A 21710-nucleotide genomic window follows, 5' to 3' on the forward strand; every position below is an offset into this window, starting at 1 on the left:
CATTTCCTTTAATGTTTTCTGTCTTTTATTTGCGCCTGATGCGTTTCGCTGCTGTGGAGCGGGGCGCATCATCTTGTCCTCCGGTGACGCACCGATCACTGATGCGGCCGCCAAGCAGCGAGCACTCCGCTGTTTTTGTGGTCGGTAGATCTGCGTCCTGAGCGCGGCCACAGTAACATTATCAAATTAGGTGTCGCCACCTCAAAAACTAATTTAACACGCGGTCGTTCATGTCGGCTCATTTCCTTTAATGTTTTCTGTCTTTTATTTGCGCCTGATACGTTTCGCTGCTGTGGAGCGGGGCGCATCACCTTGTCCTCCGACGCACCGATCACTGATGCGGCCGCCAAGCAGCGAGCACTCCGCTGTTTTTGCGGTCGGTAGATCCTTTAGAACTGCAGTTCAATGGTAACTCATAAGGTGAATATATGTGAACCCAGGTAGCAGTTTTTCTTTAGGATTGAGAGGAGATGCAGGAAGATAATAAACAGAGACAGGACAGAAAAATTGTCAAAAAAAAACAAGTTAGTTTTTGTACCTGGTGGTTGCAACAAACAGACACCACTGAAGGTAATCAGAAGTGAGGAACAGAAAATGAAATAATTATTTTAATGTTTAGAGCAGCAGGAGAGGCTGCAGGCGCATCAGTGAGTTTGCGGCCGCTGCACAGGGGGAGGGGGGAGATGGCTGAAGCAGAAACTACCGTTGTTAAAAGAAATGTGTTTAACTTTGAAAATGTGGGCGCAATTTTAATTGTCAAAAACTCCAGCGAACCATTAGTTCATTTTGCTCAAATAGAAATAGAGGCCTGCCTCTAATTCTGGTCCTCCTTCCAATAAAGGCCTGGAGCTTGATTCCACAAAAATAAACAATAATGAACAAGAGTCTGCTTCTAGACCTTCAGAAAGAGAAAGAATAGAACAAAAAAATGGGACACACAACATTACATCAGGAGCAAGCTATCACTGTTTCAACCTGATGATGAAATATAAAATCAACATTGTTTAACTGAACATTCACACGATAATAAATCATAGTGCATTTAGTGGCAACGACAGCCCTAAGACATGTGTTGAACATGCCCAAGCCCATACTTTTGAGAGCACCATGTGAACACCTGTGTGTGTACCCACGCTTGTTTATGTAAGGTTTCTCTATAAAAGCATCCAATAGAGAGTGTGAGGGACCACAGATCTGCCCCCCAAATATATGTAGGAGACGGGCGGAGCTCCAAGTCCCAGAGATCCAGGTGCTGCCCCAGAACACAGGAACCCCAAGAAGACTGCAACCAGAAAGGCCCCCGCCCCCCTCGAGAGGCACAGAGGATCGCCCCGGGGGGCCACAACCAGCAGCCGGCAGAGTCCCGGGAGATATCAGCAGCAAGCCCACAGGCCCGCCCGCAGCCTCCCACCCCCTAGCTGGCCGAGCCCGGGACTCAGCGACCCAGGACCCAGGGGCGACCACCCCCGCCGGGGACCCAGCAGAGCCCAGGGACCAGGCAGCCACCGGGATTGATCAGGCAGACGCCAAAAATCTTAAACCCCCTGACCCAGGAGCCACAAACACTCAGGCAGACCAAGGCACCACACTCCACACCAGGTGTGGCAGGGGGAGGGGAGACGAAGATCTATATCATCAAAAGAAGTCCCAGGAGAAGAGAGGAGTCAAAGGCCCCACCTGACATATACAGTCATACACAAACACAGTCACACACTCCCTCCCTCATGCTCACACATGCACATACAACCAAAGACTTACAAAAATGCACGCCGGACACACACTCGTGCTCCCCATACACACCCTATTCACTCTGGTCCCGGTACTGCTGCACATTGGGTACAACCATTACCAGTTACCAGAGTTTGACCCTTTCTGCTGGGGTGCTGATGAGCAGGCTCCCCCGCCCAACGCTGAGCACAGCAACCCACCACCCCAGACCCCAACCAGACGGCCAGATCTCCCTCGTAGCCTCCAGCCCCAGGAAGCCAAGCAACAACAGAGGTGTGCTAAGACCCCTAGTCTCCCTCCGCCTGCTCCAATATAGTGTTGTGTGTTGATGAGGTGTATTCCATGGCTGTGGTGAGCGGGCAGTGCGGGCCTTGTCTGGCCTATGCCAGCTGATGCCACCGCACCACCCCACTTGCACCCACAGCCCTCGGTGTCTAAGTGCAGTTTAAAATTGGAAGTGGGCACTGGCACTCGGGAGGAGGCTGAGAAATCCCCCTGCCAAGTGCCGTTGAATGTGCTCACTCCCAAGGCCCTAAGTGTGTGTTTGCGTGGAATGTCATCGGTGGAAGTGTATAAGGTGCAAATAAAATTGGGGGGCAGCTTGCCACAGGAATGCGGAAATGGGGTCCATACCCGCACTCCCTGACTTGTCCACCCCCCAAGGTCCTATGTGCATGTTTGTGTGATGATGTGAGAGAGCAGGAGGAGAAAAATATGCGGGGATGGGGAGGAATGGCTGGTTGGGCTTAGCCCTCCAGGGAGCCAGCTCCCCCACTGGCCCCAATAGGCACCTCTGTTGTCAAAATGCCACCCATGGCATGGAGACCCCATCTCATCCTGCCAGGGCCCAAAGCAGCAGCATTGCAGAGCCTCACGGAGTCCGAGGGCACCAACCCAGCCCCACCCCAGCAGAATATCTGTGCACATCCCTGCATTTGCACAACTTCCAGAATATATAAGACATAGGACATCCAGGTAAGGTTGGGTCCTCCCCCTCCTGGACCTGCCCCTCCCCTGTGATGGGACAGCAGAGGAGCCAAGGTCTACCCGAGGCCTCTGAACCCGGGCCAGGCACTGCTGCATGTTCCTGCCTTCTTCCTGGCAGCATACATGTCAGGACCCGACCCCCAAGGCCCCGCCCAGATCCCCACACGGGGCCGGCCACCCCCACACCCCGAGCCCCCAGGCCCCCACCCAGACCCGCCCAAGGGGCAATGCAGCTGCCAGGCAGTGACCCAAGGCCGCCACCAAGACCTCCAAGGGGCCCCACTCACAACCTGTAGTCCACCCCCCGAGGCAACCCAAGCACCTCCAGAGGGAGGCAACGGCTTCCCAGTCCCAGACACCTCCAGTGAACCCACCTCCAGGGAACATCCGGATACTCCAAACTCAGACCCTCCACCTCCCCACCCACATCATCCCGCAGGACAACATCAACGGTCCCCCACCATCGCTATGTGATGGAACCGATCAAAGAAGCCCAGAGAGATTGATTTGAAGTGGAAGCAGAGGCTAAATCAAGTGTAGTATGATCTAACAAAAGATTTCTATACTGGTTAATGCAGAGAGTTTCTCTATTTTTCCAATTCATGAGGATAGTTTTCTTAACTATGCATATGGCAGTCAGAACCACGTGAACCAAAGATGTTTCAATCGGGACATCGTCCAGGTTTCCCAGTAAACAAAGAGAGGGGGAAGTTGGGATATGACATTTCAGACATTTTGACAGATCCTCACATACTCTACCCCAATGTTCCTGGACAGGTGGACAGGACCACAGTGTGTGAATGTAATTGTCAGGAATGTTGTTTGTGCAGTGTGTACATGTGTCAGATGACACAAACCCCATCTTGAACATCCGATGACCCGTATAGTGTACTCTGTGTAGAATTTTGTACTGAATTGATTGTAAATTGGGGTGTCTGATCATTTTAAATTTTTAAACAAGTTTGGGACTAGAAGTTCTGGTCAAAGCTGACTGATAGATCCACCCCCCATTTTTCAATAGGGATTGCAATTTTATCGTCTATTTTGGACAGTGTCTTATATACTTTAGACAGTAGTTTGGGGGGTTTGAGATTATAGAAGTCTAATACCCTTGGTGGTGTTTGTAATTCCATTTTATTGGGCTTAAATTTTTGTTTGACTACAGATTTAATTTGGTGATATTGTAAAAAGCTATTCTTATCCTTTCCAAATTGGGACACTATTCAATTAAATGGACGAAGTCCAATCCTTCATATATGTGTTCCAGGTATAGGTTCCCTTTATTTTTCCAGTCCGGAAGGTTCATCATTTGGTTATTTTGCAAAATGTCAGGCTTATTCCAGATAGGTGTGCGTCTGCATGGTACTAGTGAAGACTGTCATTTTTAGATACTCCCACCATGCTGTCAGAGGTGCTGATACTAATACTTTTGAAGCTTTCATGTTTTCTTATGCTTGAGCTAATAAATGGTAAGTCTGAAAGCTCTATCGTATTGCAAAGTGTCTGTTCTATATCTAACCAGGACTCATCTAGTGGGTTATCTTGCAACCATCTTGGTATATATTGCAGCCTGTTGGCTAAGAAATAATAATAAAAGTTGGGTAAATCCAGTCCTCCTCTGTCTTTGGCCTTCTGAAGCGTTTTTAAGCTAATTCGTGGATGTTTATTCTGCCAAAGGAATTTAGTAATTGAGGAGCCCAGAGATTTAAACCAGTCAGCTGGTGGTTTGTTTGGGATCATCAAAAATAAGTAATTTATTCTGGGTAAGACCATCATTTTAATTGTAGCAACCCTCCCAATGAGTGATATCGGTAAGGATTTCCATCTTGCAAGATCATCTTCCACATTCTTTTAAAGTGGGATGTAGTTTAGTTTGGTTGGATCTGCCAGCTTGGGAGACATTAATTCCCAGGTATGTGATATTCGCTGACTCCAGTTGTGTATTAAGCAAATTGACAAAAGAGAAATTTATTGGTAGAACTGTGGATTTTAACCAGGTTATAGAGTAATCTGAAACTCTTGAAAAAGAGTTTATCAGTTCTATAGAATGGCAGAGAGAGGATTGAGAATTCTGGAGAAAGAGTAAAACATCATCTGCATAAAGACTGATCTTATGTTCTATTTTCTTACACTCTATCCCTTTAATATCTGTTGTTTGCCTAATTGCTGCTGCTAGTGGTTCGATAAAAATAGCAAACAGTGAGGGGGAGAGTGGGCATCCCTGCCTGGTCCCCCTCTGAAGACAGAAGCTAGCTGATATTTGGTCGTTTGTCCTGACACGTGCTGTTGGTGAACTGTATAATGTTTGTAGCCATTTTATGAAGAAGTTCCCAAAACCAAATTTATGTAAAGTTACAAATAAGAACTTCCAGTTAACTCTATCAAAAGCCTTTTCTGCATCTAGAGATAATATACTAGTTTCTATGTTTCTACTGTAAGAGAAATCTATCAAATTAAGTAATCTACGTGAGTTAGTGGATGACTGTCTACCCTTAATGAAACCAGTTTGGTTAGGGTGTATTCTGAAGGGGGTTACCTTCTCTAGTCTTTTTGCCAGGGCTTTACAAATTATTTTGAGATCAACATTAATAAGAGAAATTGGGTGATAGCTGGTAGGAAATACAGGGTCTTTGCTTGGTTTTAACAAGAGACTAATATTGGCTGAATTCATGTTTGGCTGTAATCTGCCGCTCTCTTCGATTTCCCTCACCATTCTGAAAAATGTTGGAGCCAGAATGATCCAGAATTCTTTGTAGAACTCTGCTGGAAACCCATCTGGACTTGGAGCTTTCCTATTAGTCATGGATGTAAGGGCTTCCTGGAGCTCAGCTGATGTTAGTGGCGAGTCCAGGACTGTAGCTTGGCTGTCTGATAATTTAGGAAGTGTTATCCTGTCAAGGAACTCATTGATCTCGTTATCTGATGGGTTTATCTGTGGTGAGTACAAAGTTTGGTAAAAGTCTCTGAAAGTATTGTTTATTCTTTCAGGGTCATAAACTATATTCCCGGTTGAGTCTTTAACAGCAGATATGGTAGTTTTCTCTTTATTTATTTTTAACTGGCTAGCCAAAAATTTACCTGATTTATTACTATGTTCAAAGTTTTCTATTCGTAGTCTTTGTGCTAAAAATTGTGTCTTTTTGTCAATAATTCCAAGAAGTTCTAATTTAACTTTACGTAATTTGCTCACTAACTCTTCTTCTGTGGATGCCTCTAAAGACTTAATGATTTCTTCTAACTCCTGAATACGTTTGTTTTCTGTTTTTTTTTTCTTATGTGATGAGAAAGAGATTATTTTACCTCTCATCACTGCCTTTCCTGCCTCCCAGAGAATAGATGCTGATGTTCCAGGCAGGTCATTATGTTCTAAATATAAAGCCCACTCTTTTTAAAAAAATCAACCAAACCTTCGTCTTTAAGCAGTGATGTATTAAACCTCCAGTTTTTGTTTGGTGGGATTATCTTCTTGTTTACCAGAGTTAAAGAAAATGGAGCATGGTCGCTGACAGCTATGGGGTGTATCTCAGTGTCTGAAATGTCAGCCAACAATGAGCTGCGGACTAGAAAATAATCCAAACGTGAATGAGAGTGATGGACTTGTGAGAAAAAATTATATTCTCTACGGTTAGGATGAAGAGATCGCCATGCATCACAAAGCCCATAATCACTCATGTACTGTTTAACTATATTGGTGGATTGCCAATTGTGCTGAGTCCCAGCTGTACTGAGCCTATCTGTTAAAGTGTCCATCCAAAAATTAAAATCACCTCCAAAGAATGGAGGGTCATCAATATTTGGACAGTATATGCTGACGATAAATAAGCTTTGGTTTTGTATAGATATTTTTAACATTATAAATCTACCCCCTGGATCTGAAATTGTGTCCAATACTGTGAAATTGATGTTTTTGTGTATTAAAATAGCTACACCCCTTTGCCTAGAGTTGTAGCAGGCAGAGAACATGCTGGGAAACTCAGGTGTTTTAAGTTCATCTGCAGATGTGGCAGATCTATGAGTCTCTTGTAATAATATTACGTCTGCTTGCACTCTTTTTAACTGATCAAAAAAATTTAATCTCCTCTCTCTGGAGCCAGCCTCATGTATGTTTCATGAGACAAACCTTAGTGCACCCATAGATGTGTGTGTGAGTAGTTATAATATGACGAATTCATGTGTATGAGATAAAATAAGTAATTAAACGCATACATTAATCTTATAGTAAATAATAGAGAGTAAATAATAAGGGTATTATTATAATTATTATTATCATTTGCAACATTAATAAAAAATAATAATAATAGTAGCAAAAATTATATTTTTTTAAATTATTTTTATACAGTATTCATATAAAAATATCAATGCTGATAATGATAAAGTTTAAATAAATAATAATAAAAAATAAAAACAATAATAATGATAATAATAATAACAATAATAAGACAAGCCCAACAGTGTTTTGATTGTTCAATGAAACGCCTTATGCTACTTATCTGTGTGTCTGCGTATGGAGTCTATATGTGTGTGTGTGTGTGCGCGCGCTCAAGTTGTGTGCTGCAGTGTGGAAAGAGGGAAAAAAAATTGTGCCATGCAGATGTAAAGACCCAGAAGCAGATAAAAAAAGGAAAGAAAGGAATTATAAAGGTTAAAAAAAAGGAAAAAAGAAGAAAGAAAAGAAAAAGTGTTGTGGGTGTTAGGTGGTGAGGGAACAGGTGAACATTTCTAAAGGGATCTAGCAGCTATAAATCCTGACATGTTCAAACCCAGTGAGTGCTGTTAATAATAATAAAGTTGTACCTGAAGTTTGTCTAATAAAGCCAGTCTGTTACTACTCGTTCTTTGTAGATCTTACCGTCAACAGTTTATCCACGGAGATCACAGCCCGCTTCCCATCCTGGATGAACTTCTTGCGCAGCGGGAAGAGAACTCGGCAGCGATCCATAATTTCTTTAGGAAACTGATCGATTACGCTGTAGTCTTTACCTTTTAAGCTCTCTCCTGCGGCTTTTAACAAGATCTTTCAGCTTAAAAGTGCTCAAATTTAGCCACAATGGGACGAGGTCTTCTGCTGTCTGTTCTCCTGGCTCTAAGGAGATGTACCTGATGAAAGGTGATGGTTTTAACCGTTTCCTCAGGTATCTTCATGTGGGTGTGGAGAAATTTTTTGATGGTTTGTTCGCAATCCTCCGCTTCTCCTCCGGTCTGCTCTGGAAGACCTGCGAACACCAGGTTATCTCTCATGTTGCGTGATTGGAGATCCAAAACCGTCTCCTTTAGAGCTTTGTTGTCCTGGGAGATCCGATCCAATCCTGCAGTCAAGGAGGAAACCGATTCCCGCAGAGACATGTTTTCAGCCGCGAGCCGCTCCACCTGCTCCTGGCTAAACTCCAGAGATGTTAGGAGGTCCTGGAACTCGTTGTGAAGCAACTCTAGCAGGTGGAGTCGCCCCTCAAATCCCAGAAGCCGTATATGGACTGTAGTAAATCTAAGACATCCTTATGGGGAGATGAGGCCTCGGGCGAGTCCTGGGGACGGCTCCTCTTGGTCCCAGGTGTTTCCGTCTCAGCTGCTGCTGCTTTCTTCGGTCCCATGACAAAAGACTCAAAAACCTCGTCAATATATATTTGCAAACTTTCTAAATTTTCTCCACTTACCTCCAGGTTGAGTGAGTTATATTTACCAGATTTATTTTTTTTTTTGCGTTGTCAGTGAATAAATTAGGCGAAAATTGCGTCTTAATTGTTTGTGGAAGTTGATTAACAAGCTGCCATCTGCTTCAAACGCCACCATGTGTCCGGTGATCGGGCCGTCAGCGCATGCGCATGCTCTCTCTCTCTGCGCATGCTCTCTCTCTTCTCTTAAGCCTAACTCTAATGTGGCATTCTGAAACAAGCGCATCTGAGCTTTTTTGCCCCTGAGTGAGACTTGCAAGGCATTCATTCCTACTAAAGTCCACTGCAAATGTATAGATTAAACAAGTGTCCCACACCTTTAAATATGCATTTCTGTGAATCCTTTTCTATTCTATAAAATTAAATTTCATGCCTTGAAAACATTACCTTGTCATTATAAATTATCAGTGAACACAAACTATCAGGGGAAACTGCTCTTTGTGTTATTACCATCGTTCTTTTACGGAGATTTCAATCACATAATTGTGTAAAATAAAGCAGAAAACAGCTAAAACCAGGTTTATAATGCAGTTATGAAATTAGATATAATTAATTTCCATGTCTGGTCAGCACTAATCTCCTCTGCAAAGACCGAAGAACTGCATCTGCAGTTTGCAGACCCCTGTGCCAGACAGTATATTTATAAAATGAAAGGTTTAGTTGCCACAGTATTAGCTTTTGAGTTTTAAATAAAATAATACATAAAGCTAAATTAAGTATATTCAAATAAGTTCTTTTTTATTATTATTCTAAACCAACTTTGGCAATTAATCTGCGTAAAGAATATAAAAGGACTAGATTTCATTCTTTATTTCTATACCTACCTATCTACCTGTCCAGTCTGTCGGTCTGTCTGTCTGTCTGTCTGTCTGTCGGTCGGTCTGACTGACGGTCACTTTGCTTCCTTTGAACTGCAGCTGATTAAAGTCGGGCGTAAGGACCCGTTCTACTGCACTGTGGTCTATCGTCCACCTGGTCCAAACAGTACTTTCCTTTAGGAGTTTAGTGACTTTCTATCATCCACTGTGGAGCTGTCCAGACTGGTGATTGTTGGTGATTTTAACATCCACGTTGATGATCCCTCCGATCTCTGCCATGTATTTCTCCAGCCTCATGGACACCTTTGGCTTTACCCAGCATGTTTCTGGCCCCACACACACCAGGGGACACACTCTGGACCTTGTTTTTACCCTGAGTCTAAATGCTGACAGTGTTTGTCCTGAGGACGTTTATATTTCAGTTCACCACTGCATTATCTTTAACTCGTCAGTTTCTGCGTCCCCACCTCCTGCTGGCCATATGGTTAGTTCTCGTTTTCTTAATGAGAGCACAGCTAGCAATTTTTCTGCTGCTTTTTATCCACCCTGTTCTTCTGACAATGACCCAGATTCCTTAACTTCTCAGTTTAACGAGCACTGCCTCTCCATTCTGGACAACATCTGTCCTGTCAGAACCAGATCAGTTCCTGCAGTGGACCCTACTCCCTGGTTTAATGACAGCCTTCGCAGCCTGAAGCGCCAATGCAGAAAAATTGAGCGTATGTGGAAGAAAACCCATCTCCACGTCCATCTGCTGCACCTAAAGGATCTTCTGACATCCTTTAACTCTGCAGTCAGAGACGCTACGGTTTCCTATTTTTCCAACCTGGTGTCCCAGACCAAAGGGAACCCCAAGGTGCTGTTTAACACCATCAGCAGCATCGTCTCTCCTGCCTCTCCTACAGCCTCCATCCACTCTGTTGCAGACTGTGAGAACTTTCTGTCTTTCTTTGTGGACAAAGTCAATAAGGTTAGATCTAGCATCTCTCCTTCAGCCTCTCCTGACTCCAACCAGGCCCATCATCCTAGATAGCTTTGCTCCTGTTTCTTTTCCTGAGTTAACCAAACTAGTTAACTCTATGAAGACCTCTGCATGCCCCCTCCACATCTTACCCTCATCTTTGTTTAAAAGTGCTTTTCAGTCCATCGGTCCCAGCGTGCTTTCGATATTTAATGCTTCTCTGGTTTCTGGTCAGGTCCCTGCTTACTTTAAGAACACTGTAATCCACCCGCTTCTTAAAAAACCGAGTCTCGACCCCTCTTTCCATAGCAGCTTCAGACCCATCTCTAAACTTCCGTTCATCTCCAAGATCTTAGAAAAGGTTGTGGCTAAACAACTCACAGCTGCTCTTGATGAACATAACATCTATGATAGCTTCCAGTCAGATTTTCGTAGAGCTCATTCTACTGAAACAGCTCTTCTTAGGGTCTCTAATGACCTTCTGACTCACAGTGATGCAGGGGACTGTTCTGTTCTGGTCCTGCTGGACCTGGCTGCAGCCTTTGACACTGCTGACCATCACCTGCTACTGGAGAGGCTGAGAGACTGGGTAGGCCTATCAGGATCTGCTCTGGAGTGGTTCTCCTCTTATCTCTCTGAGCGCTCCTTTTCTGTGGCCGTCTCCAAGTTTAGGTCCTCCACCACCTCTCACCCATGGTGTCCCACAAGGTTCTGTGCTGGGGCCTCTACTCTTCCTCCTCTATCTGCTTCCTCTTCAGCACATCCTGAGCTCCTTCAAAGGAATCTCTTACCATCTTTATGCAGATGACATCCAACTGTACATCTCCTTTAAGCCCCATGAGATGTCTAAGCTGCAGCTGTTACACACCTGCTTAGACTCTATCAAAGCCTGGATGGCTGGGAGCTTTCTTCAGCTGAATGAAGATAAAGACTGAGATTCTCATCTGTGCCCCAGACAAGCTGGTTCCCAAAGTCAGAGACTCTCTTGGTCAGCTTGCTTCCCACACGAAACCTTCCATCAGGAATCTTGGCGTGACCTTTGACCCAGCTCTCACCCTGGATTCTCATGTCAGTTCTCTTGTTCGCTCATCCTTCTTCCATCTCAGGAACATTGCTAAGCTGAGTCCCATTCTGTCTCGCTGTGAACTTGAGACAGTTATCCACTCCTTCATCTCCTCACGCTTAGACTACTGTAACTCTCTTTTCACGTGTCTGAGCAGAACCTCCCTGAACCGTCTACAGGTGGTTCAGAATGCCTGTGCTCGGCTTCTGACCAAGTCCTCCAAACACACCCACATCACCCCGCTTCTCCTCCAGCTTCACTGGCTGCCAGTCAACTTCAGGGTTCATTTCAAGATCCTGGTTCTGGTCTATAGGGCCCTACATGGACAAGCACCATCTTACATTGGTGATCTTCTTAGTCCCTACACCCCCAGCAGGTCCCTGAGGTCGAGTGATCAAAGCCTACTGGTTGTGCAGCACCAGGCTAAAGACCAAAGGTGACAGATCATTTGCTGCTGTGGCCCCCATACTCTGGAACTCTCTCCCCCTGAGCCTGAGATCAGTGGACTCAATGGTCTCCTTTAAAAAGCAGCTGAAGACTCACCTGTTCAAGCTATCTTTTGGATGACCTTCTTCACCACTCTCTCTTTATTCCACTCTCCCCACCTATTCCACCTTCCTCAGGATCCACTGATTTCCCTCTTTCCTATTCACTCTCTCTCTTTCTTAACATTTTTTCTTTTAAATCGCAATTGCTTATTCTTGCTCATTTTAAATATATTTTTAAACATTTTTGAAATGCTTTTTTATATTTTTACATTTTTTATATTTTTTGTTTTTGTGAAGCGCCTCGTGATTTTTATCTTGAGAGGCGCTATAGAAATTATATTTTCTTCTTCTTCTGTCGGTCTGTCTGTCTGTAAGTAAAAGTAACTGTTTAATACTAAATAAAACCATTACAGCAGCACATCAGCTTTATTAATGTTACATTGACTTGATTTGTTTATTGTAACCAAACAGATTTCAATAGTTTTTGGATCTCACGAAGCTAAATATGAGATGTCTGCAGAAAATGTAATATAATTTTGTTGAATTGGTGTCTGTCAACAAAAACCAGAGTCCCTGCAGTTCAACTTCTCCATCACCACCTCTTTGTTTTTTGGATGTTTTTATTTTTCACTTTATTGCCTGAAAGGTCACAAGCACCCAGACTCACAGCGAAGCCTCCAGATGATTACCAGCTCTATTTACAAATGGATTGAGTCTTCGTTTTCTAGGTCTTTGTCCATTTCAGCTGCATGATGATTCATAACACCTCTTATCCAACACTTTTATGTGATGTTTAGGAAACTTCAGGGCTGCAAAATATGATTGTGTGGTTTTACTTGCAACCTGTGATTGTGGTAATGAGACTGACAGAATGATAAACACACTTTCCACCGCTATCTCGATTTATGCTTCTTTTTTTTTTCTTCCACAGGTTTGAGTTCTGTGAGCCGGTCTTTGTGGTGGGGAATTGCCTTGAAATCTCAACAGACAGTCACCAATACGACCGCATTTATTGTGGCGCCGGAGTGCAGAAAGACCATGAAAATTACATGAAGGTTCTGCTCAAAATTGGAGGCATACTGGTGATGCCTATAGAGGATCAGGTAAGTGCCACAAGCTATTGGGCCGATGCGGATCAGACGCGCGTCCTGATTGCTATTCAAAATTCAAAAAACATGGGAGAAAAACAAGGTAGAATAGCTTTGACCCGCAAGACTGGTTACGCAACGCTGCCATGCATTATTGAGCCTCGACTGCCCCTGGATTTAAGCAGCTGTGTTCGGAGCGCACACGGCACTGCATAAATAATATTTAAAATGCTAGATGTGTGCATGTGGACACACTGTGGGCTATTTAAAAGGACACTGATGGTGTTTTGTGTAGTGGTGGGAAGATAAAGAAATGATCATGACAAGTTCACGATCTCAACGCTTTTGAACAACTTAAAGGAAGCTGAAGTAAAGGAGGAAAAACACTTGTATTTGATTAAAGCAGGTATTGTGTTTCACTTCCAGAACCACCAGGGGTGTACAAGATATTTAGAGTAAATCAATTGGTTTAATATTTTCAAAGGAACTACACAGCATTACTGAGAATAAAAGCAGCCCGCATGCTTTGTGAGCATCGATAAAGTCATTAAATCTAATTTTAAAGTGAGGATCTTTGTAAGACCTAAAAGCTTTGAAAGCATCACAACAGAAATTTACACGAGCCGTGTCCATGGTAATGGGGATCATTTTCTAAACGCATCTTTCTTCATCTGGGCCTTTTATCAGCACCAAGCAGACATATTCATCTTCTCCATCTCCCTCCAGAGCTTTTAGAAATGACTCCAGAGTGGACAAATATGATGCCGTGCCCTGAAAGGAGAGGGAGTGCAGGTCTTTGTAACAATGCTGATGTGCCGTCTGAGGGACAGTCTTCAGAGACAGTTCCATTACTACATCTCCAAACAACATCTGTACGTCCCTCTTTTCATTTCTGAAAATGTCAGTGTAAAGAATCACACATGGGTGTCATTACAAACTGACATGGTATCTTCACTGTCAGCTGGTGATAATGGACGTGTCGTGGGCCATCAGGGACACAATCAGTGGAAATAACTGGGTAGAAGAGGCAGACTTGGTCATCTACAACTCAGGGTTGTGGGTGTGATTCTCAGGCCAATGGAACAGGTTACAGATCTCTCTGTGTTTTACTTGAATAAAAGATCTCTAATTATACTCCTATATTCTACATTGTTTTACCGATCAACAAATGACATTTTAATTGTGTGATTGGTTGGTTTGATGATCAATAGTGTACGGTAATTAACTATTTTCTTGTTTGGACATTTAAAGAAAAGAAAAATTCAGAATCACTCATGTGCACAATGTCAGAAGAAAAAGATAAACTAATACATTGTACGAGTCTTTAACTCAGCTGAAAACACAAATCACCCCCCAAAAAATGGAGATTTTCATTTACCTTAATTATTAATTCATCACACTGAATTGATAAAGGATATCCAATATATTGGTATCAATTTATCAGAAATTAGGAGTTTTAGGTTGTCAGTTTTTCTCATTTCAAAAAACTAAAGAGGTACGTAGTTACTGTTTACAATATGTGAAGTTGCCGAATCTGCTCCGATCTTAAGATACAGTGCCAACATTTGTAATTTGACACCGACAAGCAAAAACCTCCAGAGTTGTTTAAACAACTGAAGCCAGTAAACAGGAGCGACCCAGAAGTTATTTATTATACCCCTAAGAAGCCTTGGCATCTTTTTGTTTTACTCTAATGTAGTGTGAAGCAGGCTAGAGGCTAATGTTGAGCTAACAGTGATTTAGATGCAAATAGTCTGCTCACAAAATATTTCAAGCTACTTTTTCATTTACCGACTACTCAATATTATAGTGAAATGTATGTTTGAAGTGAATAACAAGTCAATCGGGGCGTTTTACTCCCTCTAAAGGAAGTAAAATGCAGCAGGAAGTAGAGCGGGTTGCATTGTGATTGGAGGATTGTGGGAACAATTCCAGCTCCCGCTAGGGGTACCCTGGTGCTGTGTCCTTGGGCAAGACAATTTACCCAACTTGCTTGTGTTGGTGGTGGGCATCCTCGCCTCTGTCAGATCGCCCCAGGGCGACTGTGGCCACACACTACCTTACCATCACCGGCAGTGTGTAAATGTGAGGGTGCATGAATAATGGAAAGCGCTTTGAGTGCCTAGAAAAACGCTATAAATCTAATCCATTAATATTAATAAATGAGTTGTTCAGAACTATAAGAACAAGTTAACAACAAGACAGCAAACAACCACACTTCCTCTAATGCTGAAGGCATACTACCATAATAAGTGTAGTAAGTGCTACCTACCTTAAAGCACCTAAGTATGCTAACACCAGATATGACAATACATATACAATAATAATAATACATCAAACTTATATAGCGCTTTTTGGACACTCAAAGATGCTTTCATGCACTCTCACATTCACACACTGCTAGTGATGGTAAGCTACTACTATGTAGCCACAGCCTCCCTGGGACGGTCTGACAGAGGCGAGGCTGCCATTTGGCACCGTTGGCCCCTCTGACCACTACCAACACAGGCAAATTGGGTGAAGTGTCTTGCCCAAGGACACAACAGCAGAATACCCCTGGCAGGAGCTGGACTCAAACCCATGACCCTCTGATCATGAAACAACCCGCTCTACCTCCCTAGCACATTATCAACTTAATGTCTATGACTCATCTAAAATCTTCTGGTACTTATCTGGCAACAGCCATGAAACTCACAAAACAAAAGTGAGATAGGAACATTTTGTTTATAAAATGGACAGCAGTACCTAAATTTGAACACATGATTTCTTTCTTACTTCATTTTTACTATTGCACCTTTAAATTCATTGACAGATCCCACGTGAACTAAACATTGATGCTTGTAAAACCAGCAGGCTTTGCCTTACAACAAAATATGTACAAAAATATCAGGAAATTACATTTCTAAAGTTTATTTGGTATGCTGCACAGAGTCCTATTAAAACTTTGGCTTTTGAGTTATTATGAAAGTCCTGTCCTGCTGTCTATTTGTGAAAGCCTTGTTGAATGTAATAATGGTGACTAATGGTTCAGCTTAATGTCACGACTTTGTCTCTTTGTAATCATTTTGCAAACTAAAAGTATTATTTTGTTGCCTATAAGTGTTTTCCATGATCACCGCAAATAACCCAGATTTATATTAAACAAGTTTCAATACTGAGTAGCTGTTCCAGTGTTGGGTGAGTCTTTTTTAATCACTATTGTTGGAATGTGTCAACGTCAGGAATGCACAGAGATTCCCCTATGTGGGTGGTGTAATTAAACACAGCAAACGGACTGAAGATGGATGAAAATTTGTGCTAAAACATGAAAGTTAATCAACATGAAAATGAAAACAAATTATTTTTATTTTCCTGCTGCTTAGCTTTAGTTATGTGATAGATATGATCACTTTGTATTTTCTTTAGTGCTCAGTTCAGATGTGTATATATATATATATATATAATTTTTTTTTTGTAGGGCTGCACGATATTAGAAAAACCTGCGATATTCGATAACAGTGCTTAATATTGCGATATCGATATTACTTGCGATAAATGAACAAATACTAAAGTATGCAGTGTTGATGTCGTCTGGCGTGTGATGCCTGCTCTGGATTCAAAGCAAACAAAAACTAATGCATGAATTCCATTACAACATAGCATTTTTATTGCATAAACATGCAGCTGCACCTGCTACTGTATTAGCAGCAAAACAACAAACTGCATGCATGCAGTTTTTCAGTGACTTTAAAACATCACCACCACCATAAAACTTTTTCTGATGCTCCAAATACAGAAAAACATCCCTTACCAGGGTTTTTTGAATAAATAAAAAAAAATCAGAAAATAAGTTTAAATGTTAAATAATAGTTAACATCACTTAATGCAACAGCAAATTCTCTCATTGTTACTGAACATTTTCTCCACTTATGTGGTTATGATATAAGGCTGTTGCTGCAACTGGAAAGTGAACTGTGCTGGGCCAAACTAGGAGAAAATTAAGATTTTCTGAGGGAAAGAGAAAAACAATGTACCTTACAGAAGAGGAACTCGCAAAAAAACTACATGGAAAATATGTGAAAACGTTTGTTTTTAACCCCAAATTGAACAAGTTTACCTAGATCTTTAAAAGCAGCTCAGATGATGAAACTGCAACTATGATTCTGATAACAAGCTAACAAATTGAACTAGCTCCTCTTAAGATAACCGGCTAGCAGAGCTTCTGACTGACAGTTTATGTGCAGCAGCAAATCAACTATCCTCATTAACAAGGTTATAAAAGCTCATAAATGAAAAATCACTTTGATGTGTGGGGGAACTTTTCCAGGCCCTCTTTAGCAGGGTGGGACTGGGAGGAGAGTGCTGTAGCCTTTTAGCTGGAAGCTAACCGGAGCCTGGGGCTAACATCACCACCCAGTGGAACACTAGAGACATGAAGGTGGGTGGGTTGGTTCACCGGCACGTGTCGAAGTCAGCCCGGTTATTATCAGCTGCTTAACGACACCGAGCGGACTCACGTTCACGTTTGAAAGCAGCGCTGATTCCAGAAACCTCAGCACAAATTGCGTTGGTTGCTCTGAGCCAGCATGACGAACAAGGGAAGCGAGCGGCAGCGGAAAGCGGGGGCGGAGCGGAGATAGTAGTGGAATTTTGGGGTAAGGGTCTACGTAGGGGGCGGGTGTATTATGTGAATGGACCCATCTGATTGGAGGCATGTCAGAAGGGCTACATTTGATTGGTCAAATAATACTTCCGCGTAAAAAAACAGCTGGTTTACAAAAAGTTGATTTATGACACGGATAGAAATGTTTGAACCAAACATTTATCGCCATTTTTGATGTGCTTTGCGATGGGCCTATTGCACGTCCTGTTATCGCGATGACGATAATTTTTCGATATATTGTGCAGCCCTAATTTTTTGCCTGTTTTTGCAGCTGACCCAGATAACCAGGACCGGTCAAAGCACATGGGAGAGCAAAAACATCTTGGCGGTGTCCTTTGCCCCCTTGATGCGGCAGAACGAGGCTGACAGAGAGAAGCCAGACACTGTCCAGCTTCGTAAGTTACATCCTCGTCATCTCATATCAAACCAGTCTCTGAGCATAAAACGGGTGATATTTTTTAGTAGCTGAAAATGATTTGACGAGAAGATTCCTGAAGCAGAATGAGTTGCTCTACACGTTTTGTTCTTCTGGCGGCTGCTTTAGAGAGCGAGTTATCTCTTGTCTTGAAACAGAGTCTCCACTTTCTGTCACATCCTCACTTGTTTACACTGACCTAGTTGAGGGAGCATTGTAGCGGTGTGGATTCTTCTCCTTTCTGTGGCACATTGCCCTGAAGGACTATGTCGTCTCTTGTTTTGTCCTCAGCCCCGGTGACCGTCCACAGCCTTCAGGACCTTTCCCGCATCTACATCCGCCGCACTCTCAGAAGCCTGACCAGCCAGGACAGCCAGGGCAAAGGGACGGTGCAACGGGTCCCCCAGAAGCGTAAGCGCAGGCGCTGCCGGCGGCGACGCATCAACACTTATGTTTTTGTAGGCAATCAGCTCATACCCCAAATGGTGGAGAGTGAAGAGGAGGAACACGCCGAGGAGGAGCACAAGGAGGTCGAGGAGGAGGAGGAAAGAGACATTGGCGACATTGAAATCATCAAGCAAGTGAACGTGTTGAGAGAACAAATATTGGCTCTCCCACTGCCGGAGTCGCTGAAAGCATATTTGCTGTACTACAGAGAGAAATGACTGATTCACTTGGTTTCCACCCTTAATGAGTGCACTGCCTGCTGAAATTCTTCTCTCCACACTTTTCAGTGCAAATGTAGCATTATTATCACTCGATCTCGATGGCGACACTGTATTGGAAAGAGATGTCATAGATCATATCGGATAATAATGTTATGGTTGTCACAAGTGTAGTTTTTGTTTCATGATTTGTATATTAAAATGTAGAATAAATAGGTATAGATTCAAAAACTAGTTTTGAAATTTCAGATTTTACCTCGTCAGATTTTCTGCAGAAACGCACTCATGTGCAAACAAGTTCTTACTGTACGTGTTCCAATATAAATCACACCGTGAGGAAAATTTGTATTGCACTTTTTTTTGTTTTTTTTAGAAGCTTTAACCTTGTGTCAGGATCTGGTGATTTAATTACGCTGAAAGCAGCTAAAAGGGCCACATTCTCCCATTTTTTAGCTAAAGAGGAAGTCTTTTGTGCATAAATCATGATTTAAATAACGGTCTCTGATTTGTTTTATACCTTCCTGTTAAAAGAGATCACTGGAAAAGACCAGACTGGTTCACATATTTTCTACAGGGCACCTTTTAATGTGACATTTCTACAGCATGCTTCTTGTGGTTGCATAGAGCTGACAAGTAATTCCATGCAGTGTAAACTGTCTGCTCTCAGTGTTTTCTTTTCTCTTGGATGAACATAAGTAATCACATCGGAGGTTTAACATGAAGATGGGATGAAGATAACGTGTTTGCCTGTGTATTATGCACGGTATCGAGTTCGTGCACGAATATCCTGATGTTCCTGACGTTGCTTTACATTCTTTACTCGTTGATGGAGGGGATGTCCCAAGTGATCAGTCTTTCTTAAGAAAAAAAAGAGAAGAATAAAAATTATTTGAACTTGATAATTGAGTTGAATGATCAAATTCTATATAGTACTGCTGTTTTTTTATACTTCAAAAATAATGCAAATTCTGAATTATGAAAAGATTTTGATGCCTTTTTTTTAATCTGGACTAATCAAGTCCAATAAAGCACCTTAAAATATCATCCTAAAACTAAAATAACATGTACCACTGTCGGTTATTATTATAAACAGAACTATGTCCAGTTTATTTTACACATGCTCACAGTACTTCCCAGTGTTGACTGGCTCTTAAGTGCCAATGAACCCCATCATAGGAATTCTGTGAACTTCCCGGCACAGTAACTCATGCAAATGAAAGTGATTAATTTTTTTGTTCTAATTTAATTTTGTGACAAAAACATTCCGAAGTGAAAAAAAAGAATCTTCGCGCTTTACCGTCACATATCCAGAACCTCTTTATCTTACTTTGAATGCAGTTTTTGTATTTAAAACAAACAATTGAATGTTGCTTATTAATTCTGTTCAATATAAAGGTGGTATAAGCTGTATGTTTTCTTCTACTATGATTCTTCATACAGTTTGATTTGCAGTTGATTTGTTGTAGCTGTAATTTCTCGTCACACTGAGGAACTCTATAGACCTGAACTCCACTGCTGTCTGTTATAGGAAACTTTGGCATTAGCTTGTTTTTGTTCTGATGTAATGAAATTTTTTTCTGTTTGAATACGGGGTTGAATAATATTCTGTTTGTAGTGTATGTGTGTTAAGAGATGATCTCTTTTTTCCAAAATTTTATTTCTTAAATGTCCTTTGTGGATCTTTATAAGATAATGAAATCGTTTCTCAGTTATAATAAAACCGTCTCATTTGATTTGAACAGAGTAAATTAAAATCCACATGACCAATTACAGCCTGGCTACGGTTTATATACCATAACCTGATTGGTTATTAGTGAGCACATTAGGAAGCAATGGACCTACAGTCTGGACTCTCAAATTGAGCCTCGCACCAAAGTTAATGGGACCGCTGTGATTACATTTAATGTGGACGAGAGTCGACTATTAAAATAGGGCAGAGAGAAAAACAACTCTTAACCCACTCTGTGCATTTATTTTTCTTTGTTTACAAGACAAAACTGTCCAGTTGCTTAGATCTGATTTTGATTATTTTTCTTTCAGGCCTCGTTTGATTTTTCATAGTGTATTTTATTTTGAAAATGTGTTTCTCTGTAAATGTGTGGCACAGAAATAAATGTCACAATCACAATTTGTGTTTGTCATTGTCTATGCTTTTTGGCTGAAATGGTATTGCTAACAGTAGTCTTCATTTAAGAAAATAAGAATTACCTTGGTGTTAAGAGTTCAGAAGTTTTATTAATAATGTAGCATTCAACTGGAGCTGAAACAACTAATCAATTTAACTTATTGTAATCGATAATTGTAATTGATTATTAAAATAGTTGACAATTTATTTACTCATCGATTAGTTGTTAATCTGTTACATTGGTTGCAATCTGTTAAATTTGTGGCCAGCATGTGGCAGTAATGAGCCACCGATCTACCAGTGGAGCATTAGAAGAAGAAATCAGTCAGAAGGTATCCTTGTTTTTCATGACGTACATGGCTGACGTGCATGCTCACACTGAGGAAGATGGCGGAGCAAGAAAGGGTACAGGAGAAAAAACCTAACAAAAACATCAAAAGTTAGGGATGTCCCAGTACAACTTTTTCACTTATGATACGGTACCAATCCGATATATCAGCTCAAATCATACATATTTTTACCTATGGAATTTATGAAAGGCTTGATCAAGGGATATTACTCAAACAGAAAACAAAAGCCAGCAACAGTTAGTATAAAAACCTGACCATTTTTTTTATCAACCTTTGGTTGCATAAATGTGAACAGCTGAGGTTAGGCAGATAAGGAAAAAAAAAAACAAGTTTGTTTACTGACCAACCGCCACAAGTTGAGTGTCTAAAGTTTCCCTTTCACACACTGCAAAAATCCTCATGCAATGTTTTGTGTTCCTGCACGATGAGGTTGGACGTATTAAACTTCTGCGGTTCTGTTCCACCACAGGAAACTTGTGCATGACAAGTGCTGCACTGAGCTAAACTGTTTATTTATTTATTGGATTTTAACGAAAAATACTACCATATGGCCAACATTGTTCATTGCTATTTTGCTAGCACACTAGTGATGGGAATTCCGGCTCTTTTTAGAGAGCCGGTTCTTTTGGCTCAGCTCACCAAAGTGGCTCCTCAGATTTTCTGTTGAGTAGAGTGCATTTATAACCAAAATAATGCTAAACATATGTAAAA

General features: G+C 41.8%; 1 protein-coding gene across 9 annotated transcripts in view; it reads left to right on the forward strand.

The window, feature by feature from the left end:
* Positions 1–20652, forward strand: part of pcmtd1 (protein-L-isoaspartate (D-aspartate) O-methyltransferase domain containing 1) — a 30621-nt gene extending 9969 nt beyond the window's left edge. For all 9 annotated transcript variants that reach the window (XM_054741043.2, XM_054741045.2, XM_054741053.2 and 6 more), the window contains 3 exons: positions 12646–12817; positions 17716–17839; positions 18151–20652. In XM_054741043.2, coding sequence (XP_054597018.1) covers positions 12646–12817; positions 17716–17839; positions 18151–18524 — 670 coding nt within the window. In that variant the 3' untranslated portion in view covers positions 18525–20652. The remainder of the gene's footprint in view (positions 1–12645; positions 12818–17715; positions 17840–18150) is intronic.
* Positions 20653–21710: the final 1058 nt, after the last annotated feature.

This window comes from Nothobranchius furzeri, chromosome 11, assembly GCF_043380555.1.
Source record: "Nothobranchius furzeri strain GRZ-AD chromosome 11, NfurGRZ-RIMD1, whole genome shotgun sequence".
In the NCBI taxonomy this organism is placed as follows: domain Eukaryota; kingdom Metazoa; phylum Chordata; class Actinopteri; order Cyprinodontiformes; family Nothobranchiidae; genus Nothobranchius; species Nothobranchius furzeri.